The sequence below is a fragment of the Alternaria atra genome (genome assembly GCF_907166805.1).
Source record: "Alternaria atra isolate CS162 genome assembly, contig: 23, whole genome shotgun sequence".
Lineage (NCBI taxonomy): Eukaryota > Fungi > Ascomycota > Dothideomycetes > Pleosporales > Pleosporaceae > Alternaria > Alternaria atra.
In genome coordinates this window covers 3,382,536-3,403,500 of record NW_025091321.1, presented here as the reverse complement: position 1 = coordinate 3,403,500, position 20,965 = coordinate 3,382,536, and the positions used below count along the sequence as shown (strand labels likewise).

Genomic DNA, 20,965 nt, shown 5'->3' with positions numbered 1-20,965 from the left:
TAATGATGACGACTTGATTGGGCTTGTCGTTTCACCATCTTGCAAGCCACGCAGTGAAAGCGACTATGATGGAGTCAGCTACCACATGATCGTATCTGACGGGTAACGACAGCTACACTATCCGTAGGCCCCACAACGCAGAGCAAGAGCATGCATAACTCAGTCAGCCGTCCCAGTACCGTGTCACCGGTCATATCTCCGTTATCACAACGCATGAAGAAGAAAAAACGGAGAAATTGCACCGAAGAAAACAAACATAGTCCTAAAGTCCACATCTCACTGCTTCTAGCATTTGAGTCCGCACCGTCCTTGCGAAGAAAAGCAAGCAGACAGGGCCGGGAAGATGGAAGAAGCAGTGCTGGGTGAGTGTGACTGCAGCCGACCTTATGCGAAGAGCGGGTACCTCGTCCCCTCTTTTCAGCTGGTTCTTTTTTCTCGACGAAGACTGCTTTTCCCTTCCGCGGCTGCATCATGCAATGCATTGAACAATTCTCCATCAATTATCGTGCATTAACTGAAAGAAACATTTTCCCTCATGCATCTTGCCCCGCCCTTTCGTACTCACTATCTGTTTCCCTTTCCCCATCCCTTCGGCGCATCTTCCTACCGTATCTATACGGGCGTACCCTCTTTCACGATGGATAAGATCGGCTCGCGTAGAGGCAAAGAATCGGCTATACTCTAGTAGTTTGGTTCGTTGAGTAATTGCGCAAGGAACATAGCGACGTTCGGGTAGCATCTGAGGAAAGCTAACCAGCCGGTTGCGCCATGCAGGGGCTCAGGGGCTGGCTGGTGCGGGCAGAGGTGGAGGTCGGGAAAAAAAAGAAAAGAAACAAAAGGAACCCAAGAGGAAAACGTCGACATAACGATAACGTCACGGGTTAAAGCGGGCGGCCGGTAGCGAGGTGTAGTGTGCGTGACTAGGAGCGTTTCTGCGGGGTGCCAAGATCTTGCGGAAGGCTCCGACGCAGAAGGGAATTCCATGTCTTTGGATCGAGACGGGTTCCACGCGTGGCTGGCTATGTAAGGTGTTGCGGGCAGGAGATGGAATCATTGTGTGCTGCAGAGCGTGCCAGAGTACATACTGAAAAGGGAGTAAACTGATGCCGAAGCATATCGATTCCATTTGTGAAGTCTGTATAGACGGATTCTTCTAGACTTGTTGAGGTGCTACAACACCAAGTTCCTATGATTCATTATTCCATTACTCCAGCTGACTCGCCTTTCCAGTCAGACAAGACATATCCAAAGATACAGAGACCCTGTGCCCTTCCAGCATTGACAAAGCAAAGATACAATAGGAAAATAATTTACGAGAGCGACGACATTTCGTAATATCCAGTGCTCCGTACTCAAAGGAATCCTGGTGCAGGACAAAAACGCTTTTAACTCCTGATGGCAACGCCTGCGCCAAATCGTGATGTCCAAGAGTGTGCCGTATTAAGATTATGCCAAAGAGGCCTCCGTATGTGCCATCGATTGAGAAAGTAAATGAGACAAGGGAAAAGGTTGTGCCAAATTGCCGTTGTAAGGCAAAGTAAAAGCATCGACGAAAAGTCTGGGTATAGTCAAGAAGCGAAGGTCGACGTAGCGATAAGCATGCTTTCAGGATTAAGGTTACTGCCCTCTAAAGTCACCAGGTCCCTGATTGGCAAAGATGTAGCTCTTGTGCTGGGGTTCAGTTGTTCGCCGTAGCAGATTTCCATGTGGATCCGTGCCTTGAGGTGGAGTGTATTGGTGTACTAGAAAGTCGGGCATTGCGGAGACCTGAGGAGCGAAAGGAACATTGTGATGAATGCCACTCAGCGACATGTCCTTGAATTCATCGTAGTGCATGTTTGCGCCCTGCATATACTGTAGACTACTGTCATTGCCTTGAGTCTGAGCAGTTTCAGGTAGCGATGGTCGCCTGAAATGCTCGGGCTTCGGTTGCTGGATGGTAAGATCGGTAGTCGAATGGAAAGCTGCACGCATTTGAGGTTGTTGCATATATGATGTCCGAGGGAAATGCTGTTGTGTTGCCGGTGCTGACTGAGGAGGCGTGTCACGGTACAAGGCATCATTGACAAAGCGTGATTGTAGGTCCATAGACGAGGATGGCGGTGAAGTCGTCTTCGCGATCACATTTCCAGCTTGATCAGAAGACCAATTTGTGTGCATGCTCTCTGGGCTGTTGTGATCTGGCATCGCTGAGTGAGGCCTTATCACGGCAGCACCACTCCAGTAGTTTCCAAAATCTTGTGGTGTCAGTGGAGTTGGCGGTGCCAGACTACCACCTTGTCCAATTGTGGTAGTGCTTGAAGAGGAGAATGTTCGTGCGAACTTCGGCGAAGCAGCAGCTTCCGAGAAGCTCGAAACCATAGGTGAGCGCTGTGCTGAACCTGGCTGCGATTTTTGAATACGGCCTCCAGCGTTTGGAATTCCACTTGATCGGATTCTGCGAATGACTTTGTCGCCGTTGCCTCCTGGTGATGACATAGGAGCAGAGTACGAGGCGCTCCTCATTGCGCTGGAGTTCAAGTTAACTGGACGCTTCTGTCTTCTAGCCGCAATGCTTGATTGTTGATCTGATGGTTGAAAGCCATCCGGAGTACTGTTTCGGATATGTATCGCATCCATGTTATTCGCCAGGTTACTGCTTGAGGAATTTCTCCGGGCGAATGCATCCTCGCGGAAGTGTAGTGGGATGTCGAGGTCAGAGGGCGCAGCACTAAGCTTTCGTGCTTGTTCTGGTGTAGAGAGGATGGCATGTGCGGACGCATTGGGTTGTTGGTAGAAATTTGACTGCGGGTACATTTGGTTGGAGCCATCCTGGGGCCAGAATGGAAGCGTCTGCTCGGAGGCTGATGCCTGAGCGAGACTGTATGGCGCGAACTGGTCTTCGGGCTCCTCAACCTGCTTGGGCTCTGCCATTTGCGAAGGATCCTCCGTCCAGCCGGTGTAAACGGAGTTCAAGGAGGCAATAGATGGAGGAGTTGGTCCATTCGGTGACTGAGTAGTGCCAGATGACTGGGTACCATTGTAGGGGGATGCATCTGACGATATCGATCCTGTGCTTTGCTGAGCTTCCGCAGATGTTGAGTTACTGTTGTTGGCAGCAGCAAGTGCGGAATAATCTATCTGGAAGTCGGTAAAGTTATCGAATTCCGGGTGTGAGGGTGCCATGTCGTTGGACATGGGTGCTGGAACCGAGAAGGCGCTTAGATCGCTGGAATATGCGTTGGATAGACCGGTGGTGTCATAAAACTCTGGCTCTTGGGCATTCAGAGACATGCCACTATTGTGCATGTAGGCACCGTTGGTCGCAGCCATAATCGAGTGCATGAGGTCGTTGGAGCGGTATGATACAGAACGGTCAGCCTCTGGAACGGAGCGAAGAGCGTGCTGCATGTCAAATTGTTGTTGTTGTTGCTGCTGCTGCTGCTGCTGCTGCTGTTGGTGGTGGTGGTGTTGCTGCAGTGAGAGTTGGGGCCCTAGGTCGAGGGCTGACGGTCCCTCGCCCATTTGCACGGGAAGACTTGCAGGGCTGATGTCAGCGTTCGGGTAGAAGTCCGGCTGCATGAGCATATGCGGATGCTGCTGCTCTTGTGGGTGTGCGTAATGGTTAGGCATGGCAGGCACGTGGGAATGACCGAACGGAAGGCTCATAGTCATGTTATACTGATTCATTAGCTTCTTGCGGTCTTGCTTGACTTTGGCCCTGCGGTTCTGGAACCAGTTCTGCACTCGAGTTAGCGACGCAAGGCATACATCATCTAGGGACCACTTGCGTTGATCTTGTCCAGTGGCACACCGAGGCGCGTCGCAAATTCCTTCTTCACATTGGTGCTCGGCTTGTGTTGCGCCAGGAAGTGCTGTTCGAGGATGTCGTGCTGGTCCTTGGTGAGGCGGGGTTTGACATCGCTGCCAGGCTGCTTAGGCGCAGTGGGTGCTGTTGTCGAGGCCCCGCTGGAATCCATGGCGGCGCGCACACCGACAATACACCTCGAGCGGCTTCGGACGGTTGCAAATCAAGAGGCGACAAGTGCTGCAATGGTGTCGTCGTGGGCGCGTTCGGGTAGTGACGGGCGGTGGTAGCTGTAGAAGGTAGATCTGGGGCGCTGGTGATGGGCAATAATACGTAGAGCACGGATGCACGGGATGCACCGAGACGGGTCGGCGTTAGGATATGTATGTGTCGAGGGAAGATGCCAGTAATGGTAGCGAGTGACGATTACGAAGGGGAGCGGAAAACAACAGCAGTAGACGCTATATCTACAATAGAAAAACGAGGGTATTCAGCGCGACGGCGCGGTAGGAAAGGCACGAAGCGAACGACGACGGAGAAGAAGAGCAGGAGGAGCGATCAGGTTGTTGGCTGCCGCTTGGTTGGTCGGAGGTGCTAACTTGCTAAGCCACTGAACCCCCAGCATGCATTATGCTGCTCCGGCACAAAAATAGTTTCGTGACACTGGTTGTCTCCGCTCAGCACACCTGGATCCTGGAGAAAATGCACATGATGATTCGACCTCTTGTTTCTTGCATCTGTTCGCCCTCGTGCACTGTGGTGGGCTCGCACCCTTTCGTAGACACATAGACACACAGCACTGGCCGGCTACCTCAACCCCCGACGCGCTTCACGATTGCGCGCACAGGGGCACTCTCCTACAAGACGCCAATTGGTCCGGCGGTGGAGCGAGCTGCGGCGGCGGCTGTGATCCGCCCTCGGGCGGGAGACATGTCCCACTGAATCGAAAGCGATGGATGGTGCTGCAGCTTGGGCCTTCCCCCGTTCGGAGAATATACATGAGCCTGAGAGTGCATGTCAATGCCAAAGCAGCCCTTCTCAACCACGTTGCACGTCAAAATGTCTAGTGACAGTCGATGGCGGCGTAGCTTCAACGTGGACCGCGGGCTCAAGCGCTCCTTTGAGCTGATGGCGTCAACGTTGCGACTCGCCTTGTTGCCGACATGCGATGCCTCTCACGACTCGCCGAGTGGCTCTTTGTCAGTAACCGCTTCCGGTCTGAGTGAGTCGAGCATCTGTGTGACGAGATGCCACCGGGCGCATGGCCAAGGGGCATCTCGCGCCGCTGATCTGCTGCCTCGGATGTCGGCGCACATGTTTTGGCATCAGATGGACTGTTCCTGAGCGTACCTTGCAGCAAAGGGGCTCCAGTGCGACATACGAAACTCAAATTGGCCCCGCCTCGTCCTACAAACTTCGTGTGTTGACTGACTTGGGAAACGGACAATCCCAGCCTAGCTCGGAAGACTCAGTGCGCGCCCCAGCTGGGGGACCCGCTGGCCCAAACCAAAAAACCTCGTGCTGCAAGGGCGTCCCTATCATCATGCGATGCACCCTGCCGACTATCAGACCTCCTCGCCAATCCGTCTGAACTTAGTCTTCTTCCTTCGCTCCTACGCCAGCTGGTCGTGTCGCACCACAGAGACGGCACACCCAGCTGACGTCTTCGACTATAGTAGTCTCTGTTGCCGTCATCTTTCTAGAAAACAGTTCGCCGGGGGCTCAGACTGCTCAAAATGGAGTATCTCATGCGATGCGATGCATTCCGCGACTCCCGTTTGGGGAGGATAATACGGCAAGTCGAACAAGGCTAGAACTCCAAGCGACCACACCTGCATGCTGGGGAAAGGCCGCCAGGCTGTGCATGCATCAAGTACATTGCAACCTCTGGACAGTGTTGCTTCGCTGCAAAATCGGTCCCCGAACTGATATTCCGTCCAATCTACTGCTTATCGCGAGCTTCCATCGTCTGACTGCAGCTGAGTCACCGATGTAGGGGTACATTGGGCTTGCAAGTAACCTGAAAGTGTCGAGTAAGCGCGTTTACGACCCTGGTAAAACACTGAATCGCCCGCATAAGAATGAGTAAGGTAGTTGTCATTGTCGGGTTTTCTTGCCTAAACCAAGGCATTTTCGATCTGTATGTCTCCTTGCCCAGTCGTCTTATCCCAGGACTTCAGCGTGACACTGCGCATGTCCCTGACAATGTAATCCGCGCCCGCTTCTATCAGCTGTTCTAGCGTGTGTGTGGTGTAAAGTCCCACCACAACGAACCCTGCTGCCTTGCCAGATCTAACGCCTGCGGGCGCATCTTCGAAGACAATGATGGAAGGTTTCTTTTCTTGGAGCCCCAGCTTCTTCGCGCCCATTTGATAACATGCGGGATCTGGCTTGCCGTTGAGTACATCTTCTGCCGTTACGAGGTTCTTAGGATGCACTAGCTTCATGACATCAAGCCAGCCTTGCACAAGCGGCCGCGTGCCCGAGGTGACAATAGACCATGGAACGAAGTGCTCTTCAAGCCTCTCCAACAAGGCTCGCGAACCGGGAATTTCAACCGCGTCTTGGCCAAACTCCTTTGGTATCAAGCCCTCCACATGGTTGACATCTTATCTGTTAGATGACTGCTTTTGTCAAAAACAAAGATATAGCGCTTACACTCCATATTTGCGAGCTTTGGCTCGTAAATTTTAAGGACATCGATCGATCTTCGTCCATGCGATGTAGCGAGGATAACATTAGGATCGACACCTATCTCTTTTCCAATCCTGATGCAAACATGTAAGCTTGCAGATGTGAATAATCTCCACCCTCACTTACTTGTGCCAGTGCTTGACTATGGCATCTGTTGAGTCGATGATGGTACCACTATCAATATCAGCCGTTTGCCACATGTGATTTGGTACGAAGGAGCTCGTTTTCTTTTCTGAGTTGTACACTCGTGCCGAAATAGGTACTCCGAAGATATTCGCTGTACTTGGTGTTACAATATTCGCACAATATTACAAGTGTATAAGTTTGAGTACCTTCTCCGACACTAGAGTAAGATTCAGAGAAAACGAGCTCTTTTGTAGAGAGAACTCACTCCATATCAAATAGCTACAGGTTGCTGGATATCAGTGCCAATCTGTAACGCAAGCAAGTATTTTCTTACCAAGCCATGGAACTCGACTGTTTTGGCAGGTGCCGAGAAAGAGGGCTCGGGTACAGTCATTGTGAGAAAATAGAGGTGTGAATGCCGATTTATTGGGTAGCAAGATCAAGATGTTGCTGTAATATTGAGAGAGTTTCAAGAAGACCGGTGTAAATAAGACATCCGTAGGGGAAGAGAACGTATTATCGCGCTAACCATATCGGGGATTCTACCCGACAACTGCCGATAATGCAGCCAATCATCATGACGACTGTTGAGCAAAGTTAGCTCCGACACCTCAGCCATAGCTGCGAAGACTAGGCCGTGGATGAGGCTCCTATTGAGGAGTAATAGAAATTAATCTACGTTGTTTTGTGCCCTGTCAGAGGATGTGAGAGTTGAGCGTAGCCAGCGCCGCGGGGGTGGGGCTAGAGCTAACTAGGCGGACACGAGCGGCAGAACTTTTCACGTGCCGAACTTTTTCTGGATCATCTCGAACTTTTCTGTAGACGAATGCGATAACCTACACCACGTCAACAATTCAACATGAAGGTCGGAAGTAAGGCTCTCCACACCACTTGATCTCGGTGGAGTACTAACACACCTTCTAGAGCCAAAATCGAAGCGTGTACCCGTGCGGTTACGACACAAGATCGAGAAGGCGTCGGCAGCGAAGCAGAAGAAAGCGAAGAAGCTAGCGAAGAAGGTACTACTATTGCGCGCGACTATGGCGCTCACATGCTGACGCACATAGGATCCCACATGGCGCTCCAAGACGAAGAAGGAACCCGGCATTCCCAACCTGTTCCCCTACAAAGACAAGATTCTCGCAGAGGTGGAGGAGCAGCGCAGGAGAAAGGAAGAAGAGACTGCGCGCCGACGGCAGCTAGCGAAGGAGCAAAAGCAGGGAGGCGCGACTGCGGAAGATGCCATGGACGACGACGAGGAGTTTGAGCAATTCGACGCCGAGGGTGATGAGCTACTCGCCGACGACAGTGAAGATGAGGACTCAATGCAAGTGGTAAGTCTACGTAGTTGATGTCTGATGCGCGACTGTACTAAGAATATGCAGGACAACAATTTGAATCCCATGGCCGCTCTGCTGGCTTCCGCAAAAGCGCGCGCCGCCGAATTCGAAAAGAACGGCAACGACGAAGACGCCATGGAAGACAGTGAAGACGACGAATCAGGTGACGACGATGGGGTCAAAGTCCGCAAGGACGCGTCAAGAAAACAGTTCGACAAGGTGTACAAACAGGTTGTTGACTCCGCGGACGTTGTTCTATATGTGCTCGATGCTCGCGACCCAACTGGCACACGATCGAAAGAGGTGGAGCAGGCAGTCATGGCAGCCGACCGTGCAAGCAAGCGCCTGATATTCATTCTCAACAAGATCGATCTCGTCCCGCCACCCGTCCTTCGCGCATGGCTGGTTCACCTCCGCCGCTCATTCCCTACCCTTCCTCTACGTGCATCCAAACCAGCGCCAAACGCGAAGACTTTCGAGCACAAGGACCTTACGATGAAGGGGACGTCCGAGACTCTCTTCAAGGCTCTCAAGACATTCGCGGAGTCTCGTCAGCTGAAGCGCTCAGTCAGGGTCGGAATTATTGGATATCCCAATGTTGGCAAATCATCCGTGATCAATGCCTTGACTTCAAGACTAAGCGGCAGGTCTGCTGGCTGCCCTACTGGTGCCGAGGCTGGTGTTACCACCAGTCTGCGCGAAGTCAAGATAGACAACAAGTTGAAACTCCTTGACTCGCCTGGTATCGTTTTCCCAAACACTGAAGGATCTAAGGAAAGCAAAGTACAGCAAAAGGCGCGCCTTATTCTGCTAAACGCTGTCCCCCCGAGGGAGATTGACGACCCTGTTCCCGCTGTCACTCTGTTACTCAAGAGACTGTCATCTTCGGAGGAACTGTTCTCGAAGCTGATGGAAGTCTACGATCTACCTCCCCTGCATAGTGTGGGTAACGACAGGACGACCGACTTCTTGGTTCAGGTAGCAAGGAAGAGAGGTCGACTGGGCAAGGGCGGCGTACCCAACATGCACGCTGCAGCACAGACTGTCATTAATGACTGGAGAGATGGTCGTATTCAAGGATGGACAAGCCCTCCAAAGTACACACCTGCCGAGCCTTCTTCTACCAAGACTGCGCCAGCTACCAAGGGTGGCCTGGTTGGTGATCAGAAGGAGATTGTCAAGGAATGGGCTGCCGAGTTCAAGCTCGACGGTCTATGGGGTGATGAACCGAATGATACTGCGGTACCAGAAGCTATGGAGATGTAGGCACCTTACGTTGACTAGTATGGCGAAATGGCGTTCATTCAAGGCTACAGTGCTAGTCTACTTTACTTGCACAGAGGAAAAGGATTCGATTAGATATCACGAGTCTACCAATGATATGTTACCTGCTCTTAAGATGATGCTACATCCCTGGCCATGGAAGCTGTGGAGTCTTCCGATGCAAGCCTTGCGATTGACTGCGTGAGCCATGTATGTACCGCTACTGACCGCATAAAATTTCTGCGATATCGGATCTACATCGGACCATGCTACAAGTGAAAAGTTCTCTCCGAGCTGCAACTCCACAGCGATGAGAGGGTTCGGCGATATGTTCGCTCCCATAGGTAGGTTTCGCCGCCCCACACTTTCGGCTTCCGTCGGCTCACCCCAGAGCTCCACCACGTTAAGCTTCACAGTGCAAGATACATAACGATAGGTTCCTTAGAATTTCTGGTCACTCAAAATTAACAATTTCATTCACAATGGGTTCTTCAAAAAGCCTCCAGCCTCTACGCTCTGCCTCCAAGACTTTGAATGCTCTGCCTGCAGCCTATGCTGGCGCGCAGATCGCATCAAGGCGCTATGCGGGGACGCTCGCAAACTTCAAGATTCCCACTGTTAACAACGAGCCTAATGTAAGATGCGAGAGTGATGAAGATGTCCAGAACCAATTAGCTAATTAGATCTGTAGCAACATTATACCAAAGGCTCAGTAGACCGCCAGAAGCTTCAAGATGCGGTTGCACGGATGAAGAAGCAAGGTCCAGTACAAGTACCTCTTGCTGTAGGAGGAGAATACGTAGGCTTCATCATACGCTGCAAAACACTCACATCTTTCTAACACTGTACAGATCAATAATTCCTCAATCCTCACTCAGAACAACCCCTCCTCACACGCCGACGTTATTGCCAAATACTCCAATGCCAGCGCAGCCGATGTGAAGAAAGCCATAGACGCGGCTCTAGCTGCTAAGCCAGCATGGGAGGCACTTCCGTTCGCTGAACGTGCATCGGTGTTCCTAAAGGCGGCCGACCTCATCTCCACGAAGTACCGATACGAAATCATGGCTGCGACCATGGTGGGACAGGGCAAGAACGCATGGCAGGCCGAGATTGACGCTGCAGCCGAACTTTGCGACTTTTTGAGGTTCAATGTCAAGTATGCGGAAGACACATACGGACATCAGCCAACACACAACTCGCCGGGAGTCTGGAAGTACGTATATCATCCGATTATAGCTGATGAACGAAGTTAACAGTTGCAGCCGCGTTGAGTACCGACCTCTCGAGGGCTTCGTCTATGCAGTGTCACCATTTAACTTCACAGCCATTGGCGGCAACCTTCCTGCAGCCCCAGCCCTAATGGGTAACGTCGTTGTCTGGAAACCGTCTCCATCTGCAATCGCCTCGAACTGGCTTCTTTACCAGATTCTCATTGAGGCTGGCCTTCCACCAAATGTGATCCAGTGGGTGCCCGGTGATGCTGTGGAGGTGACTCAGGAAGTCCTGGCTCATAGGCAATTCGCGTCCCTACACTACACTGGTAGCACAGCAGTATTCCGTCAACTATACGGCAAGATCGCAAACGGTGTAGCTGAGGGCAAGTACCAGAGCTATCCCAGGATTGTTGGCGAAACGGGAGGAAAGAACTTCCATCTCGTTCACAAGGATGCCGACATCCCCAACGCGGCTATTCAGACTGTCCGTGGTGCTTTCGAGTACCAAGGCCAAAAGTGCAGCGCGTGTTCGCGCCTGTACGTACCGGAGTCTGCATGGCCGGAATTCAAGGAGATTCTCGTCCGGGAGGTCGAAGCCCTGAAGATTGGCGAGCCCACTGACTTCTCCAACTTCATCGGCCCTGTCATCCACGAAGCGTCTTTCAAGAAGCTCTCCGGTGTTATCGACGAAGCCAAGAACGACAGTGAGCTCGAGCTCGTCGTTGGCGGCCAGTACGACAGCAGCAAGGGTTACTACATCCACCCCACCATATACCGTACCAAGAACCCTAACCACCCTCTCTTGTCCCGTGAACTCTTCGGTCCCATCCTCGTGGCCTATGTCTACGACGACGCTGCGCCCGATGCTTTCACCAAGATCATCAAGCAGATCGACGACACTTCCGAGTACGCGTTGACTGGCGCCGTGTTTGCAAAGGATAGGGAGACCATCAAGTACGCGTCTGACAAGCTAAGGGACGCTGCTGGTAACTTCTACATCAATTGCAAGTGCACAGGTGCGGTCGTCGGACAACAGCCATTCGGTGGATCAAGGGCTAGCGGAACGAACGACAAGGCTGGCAGCGCGACTCTGCTGTCGAGATTCGTTAACATGAGGGCGGTCAAGGAGGAATTCCTGCCTACAGAGAAGGTTACGTACCCTAGCAACGAGGTGTAAAAATGGTCTTTGGAGGGACGACTGTGATTGAAAGACATGGCACGTTGAGCTAGCATTGGCGTTGGCGTTTGAATGGGTATTTACGGTTATGACCAACGGGAAAGATATGTATATGAAATCGAAATGACACAGGTTAAATGTCCAAAGTTAGGATGCAAGTCCTCGCAAGCGAGAATGACATGTGATTGAACAATGTTGTACTCAAAGCACAAATCAGGGTCTGTTACAAACAAGGTCTCATCCTCACGCTCATATAAGCATAATGAGGTTCAGAACACAAGACGAAAACACTCGGTCTGTATGAATCTTTAGCGTGGCACATGCAAGTCCAAAATACCTAGCCCTATTACACGGCACGCCTCCTCAGATAGCACATCAACACTACTAACCACACAGGGAACAGCGACAACTACTGAGTCTGTACACTAGTTTGCTATCATCTTCACTTACAATCAGTTACTTGTGACAAGATGAGTGGCTTCATCGACATCGACACGGAAACGTAAAGATGATCAAGACCAAACCTTTGGATGTGTACAAACATGCCTTCTCAGTACAAAACCTGCCTCAAACTACCGCGCATCTCGTCCAAACACAGTCACGTTACATGTACCTCGGCAACAACAGAGAAAACGTTGAGAGATGGGGCCAATCTTACGATGCGGCTCGACGCATCTTCTAGAACCTACATGAGTCGTGACATGACCCACCAGCTTTCGGGAGCCCCGTTCGTTTCAAAGCGAAGCTTATTTTGAGCCGCAACGCACGGGGCGTACGAGTTTTTGATTGGGAATTGGGGGAGATTCGGCCGTTGGGGTATTTGAGTTATCGGGTTGGCCGTTGCTCAGGGAACTGCATGTCTGTGTGGTGAAGGTTGGATGTATTCAGCAGATGGATTTAGGATTTGCACATTCCGACAAGGACTGTGATGTACTGCATGCAGTCGCGACACCGAATTCCGGTCGGAGTCGGGACATTGTGTCTTGGTCCGAACAAGGGTGGAGCGGAGCGGATTTTGCTGAGGAATCAGTGCCGTATCACCGCTTTGGTGTCAAGTTGCGAGAATGAGATAAGATGAATCTCGTATGCATACACACGCGATGAGGATTCAGTCGCTCTCTGCACCTCGGCTATAATGATGGAGTAGAACAACTACTCATCGCTCATCAAAATTAATCAGCTTGCACCTTAGGTACGGTGTGGGTAATCATCCCCATCTCCGCCCAGACAACACGCGTAACCTCCTCTTTTGTAAGAAAGTTATGGATTGGAGCCGACCCTCCGTCTAAGCAGCCCACCGTCCGCACTTTAACTCCAGATGGCGGAAACGAGTGAAAAATCTCGTTTGCTATGTATATCCCTGAATAGCATCCAGGGTAACCTCGGCATCTCGGTATATTCTCCTTCGATACCTTCAACCTTGCAAAGCCCTATGACGCACTGTCCGCGATCTGCAACATGCATAGCGGCACCTTTTCCCATCTCCGTAATCCCTGTCACGTTCGGCGCCTACCCTTTGATCTGAGGCTCTGATTGGTTCCGCGAGCCAAGCTTTAGAGAGGCGTCGCTGCTTTCATAATAGCGTAACGCTTCGGCCGAGCAAAGTTAAGATTTTTGATCATGGTGTCATCGCCTCATGGATCGCACGTTGCAAGCGGGTTTGGAGCTTTGCGAGTCGGGATTAAGGACGGATCCAGATGGTTGGGCAGCCAGAACGTTTGTCGACCGATCTGTTTTGTCCTGGTTACGCATTGCTAGTGGGTTCCTTACCGCCGCATCGCATGACTTGTGCGCAGCCCACCGTGTGTCTGAGTTGTTTATATGTGGCGTGTCCCGCCGTGATCGTCCTGCTTTCTTCCTCCGAGCTTAATTGTGTCGCAATTCTTTCGTCGTTCCTCTACTTTAGATAACCTTTTAATAATACTGGGCATCGTCCCTGCCATCTTGCTCTTTATTCCTTCGACGAACGATATCAACCATCACACAACGCCAACACATCGAGTCGATAACCACACTATGATGGAGAAGGACCAAGAGGTTGCCGCAAACTCTGCGGCAAACAGCAATAGCAGCAGCATGGACGTCGAGTCTGGAAGAGAAGGCATCTCCCATTGGAAGATGATCACTGATCAGGGTGTCGTTACCAAGGAGATCATCAACTACGACTACGAGGGTGCGGGAACTGAAGAGGATCCCTACGTGGTGGAGTGGATCGACAATGACCCCAGGAATCCAATGACCTGGCCTAAGACGAAGAAGTGGATCATGGCCATTGCGGTTGCAAACTCCGTTCTCGTTGTATCGTTCTGTTCATCAGCTTTCTCTGGAGGTATGTCTTACGCGAATCGAAATGCATATTGAATGACGTCTGACATGTATTAGGCATCCAACAAATCATGGCTGAGTTCAGCGTTAGCCAGGAAGTTGTCACACTCGGTGTATCGCTCTTCGTTCTAGGATTCGCTCTCGGACCTCTTCTATGGGCTCCCTTCTCGGAATTGTATGGTCGTCAACTCGTCTTCGTCGGAACGTATACCGCTTTCATGGCTTTCAACGCTGGTGCCGCCGGTGCGCCCACAATCTACGGCCTGCTCATCCTTCGATTCTTCGCTGCCGCTTTCGGTTCCAGTCCTCTTACCAACGCTGGAGGTGTCATTGCTGATCTATTCTCTGCAAACGAGCGTGGACTGGCCATGTCCATCTTCTCCGCTGCGCCATTCATGGGCCCCGTTCTCGGTCCGATTATTGGTGGATTCCTGGGTATGACTGAAGGCTGGAGATGGGTCAACGGACTCATGGCCATCTGGGCTGGTGTAATTCTCGTCGTTACCACCTTCCTCGTTCCTGAGACATACGCCCCGGTCCTCCTCAGGAAACGTGCTGAGAAGCTCTCGAAGATTTCCGGAAAGGTTTACCGATCCCGCACTGATATCGACCAAGGCAAGGTTTCGCTTGGAGAGGCTTTTGCGACTGGTCTCAAGCGACCCTGGATCCTGCTCTTCTGCGAGCCCATCGTCTTGCTACTTTCCTTGTACCACGCCATCATTTACGGTATCCTTTACATGCTTTTCGGTGCTTTCCCAATTGTCTACCGTATCGGCCGTGGCTGGAACGAGGGTATCAGCGGTCTGCCTTTCGTTGCCGTCGCTATTGGAGTCCTGCTTGCTATCACATACGTCATCACCGTCGACAACAAGATGTACATGAGGAAAGTACAAGAGTCTGGTCGCGGATTCGCAGCTCCTGAGGCACGTCTGCCCATGTGCATCATCGGTGGTATCGCACTACCCATCGGTCTCTTCTGGTTTGCCTGGACCAACTCTCCGACATTGCCATGGGCCGCTAGCGTTGTTGCTTCCATCCCCTTCGGTTTCGGCATGGTGCTCATCTTCTTGTCCATCATGAACTACCTCATTGATTCGTACACCATTTTCGCCGCATCCGTACTCGCTGGTAACGGTATCATCCGTTCAATCTTCGGTGCTGCTTTCCCTCTATTCACCTCGCAAATGTACAAGGGCCTTGGTATTCACTGGGCATCATCAGTACCAGCTTTCCTGGCTGTCGCTTGTCTTCCGCTCCCATTCTTGTTCTACAAGTACGGCAAGACTATTCGCGAGAAGTGCAAGTACGCCGCGCAATCAGAGGCCTTTATGGAGAAGATCCGCAACCAACATGCCGCAAAGGCAGCCAGACAGGCAGCCGCAGGTACCGAATCAGAGGATACTTCGCGCGCCGCAACTCTTACACCTCAAGAGGAAGTCGAGGAGGAGGCACACGAGCAAGAGTCCGCGCCCAAGTTCGAAGAGATGAAGGCTGAGAAGGAGACCGACGGTGAGGGTCTCAAGAAGGTCCAGACTGGACGCTCAACAAGAAGTCGGAGAACGGTTAGGGATCTCGACTTCAACCCAAATCCGTTTGACATTGACCGTGTGAACACAAGAGAAAGCTTTGTAGGCAGGCCGAGAGCCAACAGCCGAGCGAGTAGCAAGAAGTAGAAGTGTGTTTTCGTTTTAGCGTTTTGACGGTCGAAAAGTTGTTAGATTTGACGCATGGCATCAGCATAGTATACCCCTCTCCTATTGTCTGTAGGCAATTTTAGTTCAATAATATTGGAAATATGAACAATTGCTTCTGTCTTGTGACGTAGTTGACATACCAGCTGGTGCTGACGGGTTTAATACTTCTGGGCGATCTTCCTTGCATGGAGCACCCTGGGCGATCTTCATCAGCCGCCGGCAACGCATATGTCGTATCAGAAGCCGTCCTCATAACACTGTTCTAGACACGTAACACGTTGCGCAATACTAATCCCATCGGCCCTTCCCCCGCGCATCTCGTCAATCGCTTCTAGCCATGGAGTGCGCCTTTGTTCCTGACTTAGCTTGTAGCTGCCGTATATGAGCGCGCATCAGCAATGCCACGTGTGCGCACTCGACATATCGCTCTCTGCGTCTCCATCGTTTGTTGGGTTTACTACTTCCTTCCTAAAGACGAAGCCTTTCCGTCCCGCCATGGCGCGGATCACGGTTCCACCGCCGCGTTGGCGCGCTATATGAACGATCCATCTCAGATCCCGCATATCCTCGCGACCCCGAGTAGCTTCGACTGGAGTTCTGTGAACTTCACCTACCGGCCACCGCTCACGCCCAAGCGTCCTGCGCCTTTCACAAAACGTCCTCGTGTCCAACATAACTTCAAACCCGACTCAAACAATGTGCATGCCATACAAGAGGGAAGACGGTTGGAGGTGAAGCGGGTATTTGCGAAGAGCTGGGCAAGCTACAGGAGCAAGGCATGGAGGAAGGACGCGTTGAAGCCGATAAGTGGAGAATACGTCGACCAGTTTTCTGGCTGGGCTGCGACATTGGTAGATTCCCTGGACACACTTTGGATGCTAGGGATGCGGGATGAATTCTACGAAGCTGTCGAAGCGGTAGCGACGATTGATTTCGGCAGGTCTACGGCGCCGACAGTCAATACATTCGAGACATGTATACGGTACCTGGGCGGGCTCCTTGCTGCATACGACTTGAGCGGACACGATGTGCTAAAGGCGAAAGCGATCGAGGTGGGCGACTTGCTATATGGCGCGTTTAACACAAAGAATGGCATGCCTGTCGACTTTATCAACTTTGAAGATGCGAAGAAGGGCACTGGTTTGATTGTCGAGAATCAAGTGGTTAGCGCAAGTCCAGGCACCATCACGCTGGAGTTCAGCAGGCTGAGCCAGATTACGGGAGACGACAAGTACTATGCTGCCGTGTCGAACCTAATGGACGTCTTCTCCGAGAATCAGAACGCGACGAAGCTGCCTGGCATGTGGCCTATGATGGTGTCTATGCGCGCGAAGGATGTTGTCTCTGGCTACCAATTTACAATAGGTGGAAACGCGGATTCTTTATATGAGTATCTGCCAAAGGCGCATGCTCTGCTTGGATCTGCAGAGCCAAGCTCGAGCAAGTACGAGGCCATGTCACGCGCTTTCATGGATACGGCGATGAACAACCTGTTCTTCGCGCCTATGATACCGGGGACCGAGGACATTCTAATTTCGGGCAATGTTGATGTCCATGCGGACGGTCCCAGTCTTGACCCAGAAAGCGAGCATCTATCATGCTTCATTGGTGGTCTTTTCGCGCTCGGCGGGCGCCTGTTTGATGATGCGGAATACCTTGAAACCGGAGCGAAGCTTGCTCGCGGATGTGCATACGCTTACAAGTCCTTTCCTACTGGTATCATGCCAGAAAGGTACAACATGGTTCTATGCCCTAGCTCTGACCATCGCAAAACTTGCGCTTATGACGAAGAGCGCTACGCTGTAGAAGCAGCTGCACGACCACAGCACAAACCCCACCTGCCCAAAGGTTTTACTACCGCCAAAGACCCCCGCTACATCCTCCGTCCCGAGGCCATTGAATCCATCTTCATACTCTGGCGTATTACCGGCGACCCTATCTGGCGTGAGATTGCTTGGGAGATGTTCGAAGCCGTAGCAAATGCAACGGATACAGAGCTTGCGAATGCAGCGATTATGGATGTTACTGTTATTGGTTCAAAGAAAGAAGACTACATGGAGAGTTTCTGGATGGCAGAGACGCTGAAGTACTTTTATCTGTGCTTTGCAGATACGGGTCTGGTTAGCTTGGATGACTTTGTGTTGAATACTGAGGCGCATCCTTTTCGGCTACCCAAGGGGTGAGCGATACGTATAACTTTGAAATTGTGTTTTGAAACAGTCTCTTGCTGGGCTCGGAGTATTCATAGAGAGCAGTTGGTGTGAAGAGCTCTAGGTGAGATTGCCGGTGCGTGAAGCATCGCAACAAGACGCGAGCGGGACGTTAGAGTAGGCGAGAAAAACAAAGAGCATCATATTGCTAAATACAAGCCGTGTATCTATTCAACATTCGGCTTGCGCAACACCACGAAACCCCATACCCACATTACGTCCTCGATGTTCTCGACGCCCATAGAACACATGCCGTAACTCCGCTGCCCCATTCTTCCCATCAGCTTAAGCATGTGCAAGCGTGTGGCGCCGCTCGCCATGATTGGTGTTCCTGAGACCCAATGTTTCTAAACCAGGACACACGGGCTTAGCGTCGGATGCGCTGCCCCTTGATCTTCCCCTTCAAACCCCAGGCACCAAGACCTTTCTTTTCCCTCCTCTTTACTACACTATCCAATCTCCGCGACTCTACGTCACAGTCATTCTTTTGCTTCTATTGGAAGTAGTTCATACAGTCGTTCTTTTTTGTATATTTGGTTATTCGGCCTCGTCAGCTCTATCTTTGGGCAGATTTGTACCATCTTGAAGCTCTCTTTCCCGCATAGATCCGTCGTTACTATCACCACCGTATATCCTACTCGAAGCATCACTATAATCGAAAATGCGTTTCTCTATTGTTGCTGCTGCGCTTGCAGCTGCTCCCGCCGCCGTCTCGGCTGCTGAGAAGGGCAAGATGGGATTTGCCCTCGGAACGAAGATGGGAAGCGGAGAGTGCAAGACCCAGCAGGATTACTCCGAGGACTTCAAGATGATCAAGTCGAACTCTGGTTCCACCATTGTTCGTGGTTACGCTGCATCGGACTGCGATATGGCTAAGAACGCTCTCCCAGCTGCCAAGTCGGCAGGCTTCAAGGTTGTTCTGGGCATCTGGTAAGCTTCATGCTCTGACAAACGTTGATTCAGAACCAAGTTTGCTAACACATGGTACCACAGGCCCGATGTTGAGGAGTCCTTCCAGAAGGACCTCAAGGCCATCACCGACGTTGCCCAACAATACGCCGATACCATTTACGCTGTAACCGTCGGCTCCGAGACGCTCTACCGTGGAAACTTCACTGGCGAGGAGCTCGCCGGTAAGATCAAGACTGTCAAGGACAAGCTGCCCTCTGGCATCAAGGTCGGAACAGCAGACTCGTGGAACAAGTTTGCCGACGGAACCGGTGATGCTATTATCGGTACTGCCGACATCATCATGGTGAACGCCTTTGCCTTCTGGCAGGGTGCCAGCCGTGAGAACGCTACGTAAGCACACATCTTCTAGTATACCCAGTCTAGAGACGTATACTAACACTCCTAAGCCATGTCTACCTCGACGACATGTACCAAGCCACCGCCCACATCGAGAAGGTCGCCGGAGGCCGCTCCAAGGCTCCTGAGATCTGGAACGGAGAAACCGGCTGGCCTACTGCCGTTGGCACCGACTACGACGCCGCAAAGGGTGGACTGGACAACGCTAAGCACTTCTACCAGCACGGTTTCTGCTCGCTGCTCGACTGGGGTTTCAACGGCTTCTACTTTGAGGCTTTCGATGAGTCCTGGAAGCCGGCGTCCATCGGTGACAACGGAAAGGCGGCTGATGAGACTGCTTGGGGTGCTATGACTGCGGACCGCCAGAAGAAGTTCGATCTTATGTGCTAGAGTAGACTGCAGTCTAGGACGTAGAAGACTCGGGAGATATGCATGGATGTGTTGATATAGACGGCGGTGGATGAGACGTTGGTGCATCTTGATCATTGCATATAAACAAATTTAGAGTATAGACGCATCGCTTTTCCACGTGGAAAGGTCACGGCCGATTGTTTACAAACAACTTCTTGCTTGATCTAGTGATACTTACTACCAAGATCCTTCTCCGTAAGGAAATGAGTCCAATACCAGTCACCAGACTGCAATAAAAAACAGAGTTCCACTCACAAGTAAAGAATCAACAGCCTCGAGGTTCGAACATGAAATAGACCTGCTTCTTATTGATAGTGGTATGTATGCCTGTCCGACTAAACAACAGGGAGACAAAAAAGAATGCTCTCCGAAGGGAGGAGAACGGGCTCTTGATTCAGCCGAGGTTTGAACTCGGGACCTTCAGTGTCCTAACGAGCTTGTTAAGGCTGTTGTTAGACTGACGTGATAACCAACTACACCACCGAACCGTTGTTGATGGAGAAGCTGGATTTTGGAAAAAATATAATCTAAGATTGATCTAGAGTTGCTAAGCTTTCCACCTTAGTCTTGACGATACGGCTGTAATAGCATCTTCATTCTTGTCTAGAACGACGAGTATGAGATTCTGTGAAATAAAGGTATCCACACAAGTGAGGTGGGCGCAATCGCGAAAGGAAAATTTTCGTGATACCCGACGCCTAGCCCCACCCAAACCCACACGACTATCGACAACAACCTACACCACAACTCTTTCATAACTCGGCTGCTCAATTTCCATTCCTGGTGTTGTTGCTGCAGAACTAGGAGCTGATCCCCCAGAAAATAGGCTCGAACTTCTTGACCCAATCGGCGACAGCGCGTACAATGATTCGTAATCGGGTGCAAACTCTCGCGACGGCTCTCTTGGTGTATACTGCGGAAGGGGTTCAAAACCTTCGCCATCTTCTAGTTGTAGTGGTGGGAGGCGTTCGTGGGGTACACGAGGTAGAATCTCCAGGGGTGTGCTCGAACGGATGGTGAAGTGCTGATCGTGGTATTTGATGCCAATGGATATACTGAGTGCGTAGCGCCGAGTAATTGAGTATGTTTTGAAGGTCGGTACACATTCTGTATCATCAATGAGACGGAAGTTTGATGTTAATGTTGTCGTTTTGTTGAATGGGATAGCCCTGTTCATGCCGGTACGTGATATGCAGGTAATGTGCTTCGATACAACGTCCTCGGGATCCGTCAAGGTGTGCCCGCACATCGTTGTGGAGTATGTAGAGATGGTGACTGTCAAGGAGTCGATGATGCACTCTCGTTCAGCATGATTGGCAGGGTCTCGTGCGTTCAGTAAACTGAGCGACAACGGCATGTGTTGGCCTGGAGCAACCCTTTCGGGATGGTTCAACGTGGGAATAATTCGTGGCG

The 20,965-nt window shown here is 51.4% G+C and overlaps 7 protein-coding genes across 7 annotated transcripts; 5 read left to right on the top strand and 2 right to left on the bottom strand.

Annotated features, from left to right (window-relative positions):
- Window positions 1-1,617: 1,617 nt before the first annotated feature.
- On the bottom strand, window positions 1,618-3,959 carry ALTATR162_LOCUS4683 (uncharacterized protein; the record flags this gene model as incomplete). The annotated part of the gene is made up of 2 exons (XM_043312298.1): window positions 1,618-3,720; window positions 3,771-3,959. 2 exons carry the CDS (start codon window positions 3,957-3,959, stop codon window positions 1,618-1,620), a joined length of 2,292 nt encoding a protein of 763 aa, XP_043168233.1.
- A 1,945-nt stretch (window positions 3,960-5,904) lies between these two features.
- Window positions 5,905-6,681, bottom strand: ALTATR162_LOCUS4682 (uncharacterized protein; the record flags this gene model as incomplete). Its single annotated transcript, XM_043312297.1, has 3 exons — window positions 5,905-6,395; window positions 6,446-6,555; window positions 6,608-6,681. 3 exons carry the CDS (start codon window positions 6,679-6,681, stop codon window positions 5,905-5,907), a joined length of 675 nt encoding a protein of 224 aa, XP_043168232.1.
- A 785-nt stretch (window positions 6,682-7,466) lies between these two features.
- Window positions 7,467-9,213, top strand: ALTATR162_LOCUS4681 (uncharacterized protein; the record flags this gene model as incomplete). The annotated part of the gene is made up of 4 exons (XM_043312296.1): window positions 7,467-7,479; window positions 7,532-7,626; window positions 7,675-7,941; window positions 7,993-9,213. 4 exons carry the CDS (start codon window positions 7,467-7,469, stop codon window positions 9,211-9,213), a joined length of 1,596 nt encoding a protein of 531 aa, XP_043168231.1.
- A 479-nt stretch (window positions 9,214-9,692) lies between these two features.
- Window positions 9,693-11,604, top strand: ALTATR162_LOCUS4680 (uncharacterized protein; the record flags this gene model as incomplete). The annotated part of the gene is made up of 4 exons (XM_043312295.1): window positions 9,693-9,845; window positions 9,902-10,009; window positions 10,062-10,426; window positions 10,476-11,604. 4 exons carry the CDS (start codon window positions 9,693-9,695, stop codon window positions 11,602-11,604), a joined length of 1,755 nt encoding a protein of 584 aa, XP_043168230.1.
- A 2,016-nt stretch (window positions 11,605-13,620) lies between these two features.
- ALTATR162_LOCUS4679 (uncharacterized protein) lies at window positions 13,621-15,602 on the top strand (the record flags this gene model as incomplete). Its single annotated transcript, XM_043312294.1, has 2 exons — window positions 13,621-13,933; window positions 13,987-15,602. 2 exons carry the CDS (start codon window positions 13,621-13,623, stop codon window positions 15,600-15,602), a joined length of 1,929 nt encoding a protein of 642 aa, XP_043168229.1.
- Window positions 15,603-16,021: 419 nt separating this feature from the next.
- ALTATR162_LOCUS4678 (uncharacterized protein) lies at window positions 16,022-17,806 on the top strand (the record flags this gene model as incomplete). The annotated part of the gene is made up of 1 exon (XM_043312293.1): window positions 16,022-17,806. One exon carries the CDS (start codon window positions 16,022-16,024, stop codon window positions 17,804-17,806), a length of 1,785 nt encoding a protein of 594 aa, XP_043168228.1.
- A 688-nt stretch (window positions 17,807-18,494) lies between these two features.
- On the top strand, window positions 18,495-19,531 carry ALTATR162_LOCUS4677 (uncharacterized protein; the record flags this gene model as incomplete). Its single annotated transcript, XM_043312292.1, has 3 exons — window positions 18,495-18,763; window positions 18,827-19,135; window positions 19,192-19,531. The coding sequence occupies 3 exons, from the start codon at window positions 18,495-18,497 to the stop codon at window positions 19,529-19,531; spliced, it is 918 nt and encodes a 305-aa protein (XP_043168227.1).
- Window positions 19,532-20,965: the final 1,434 nt, after the last annotated feature.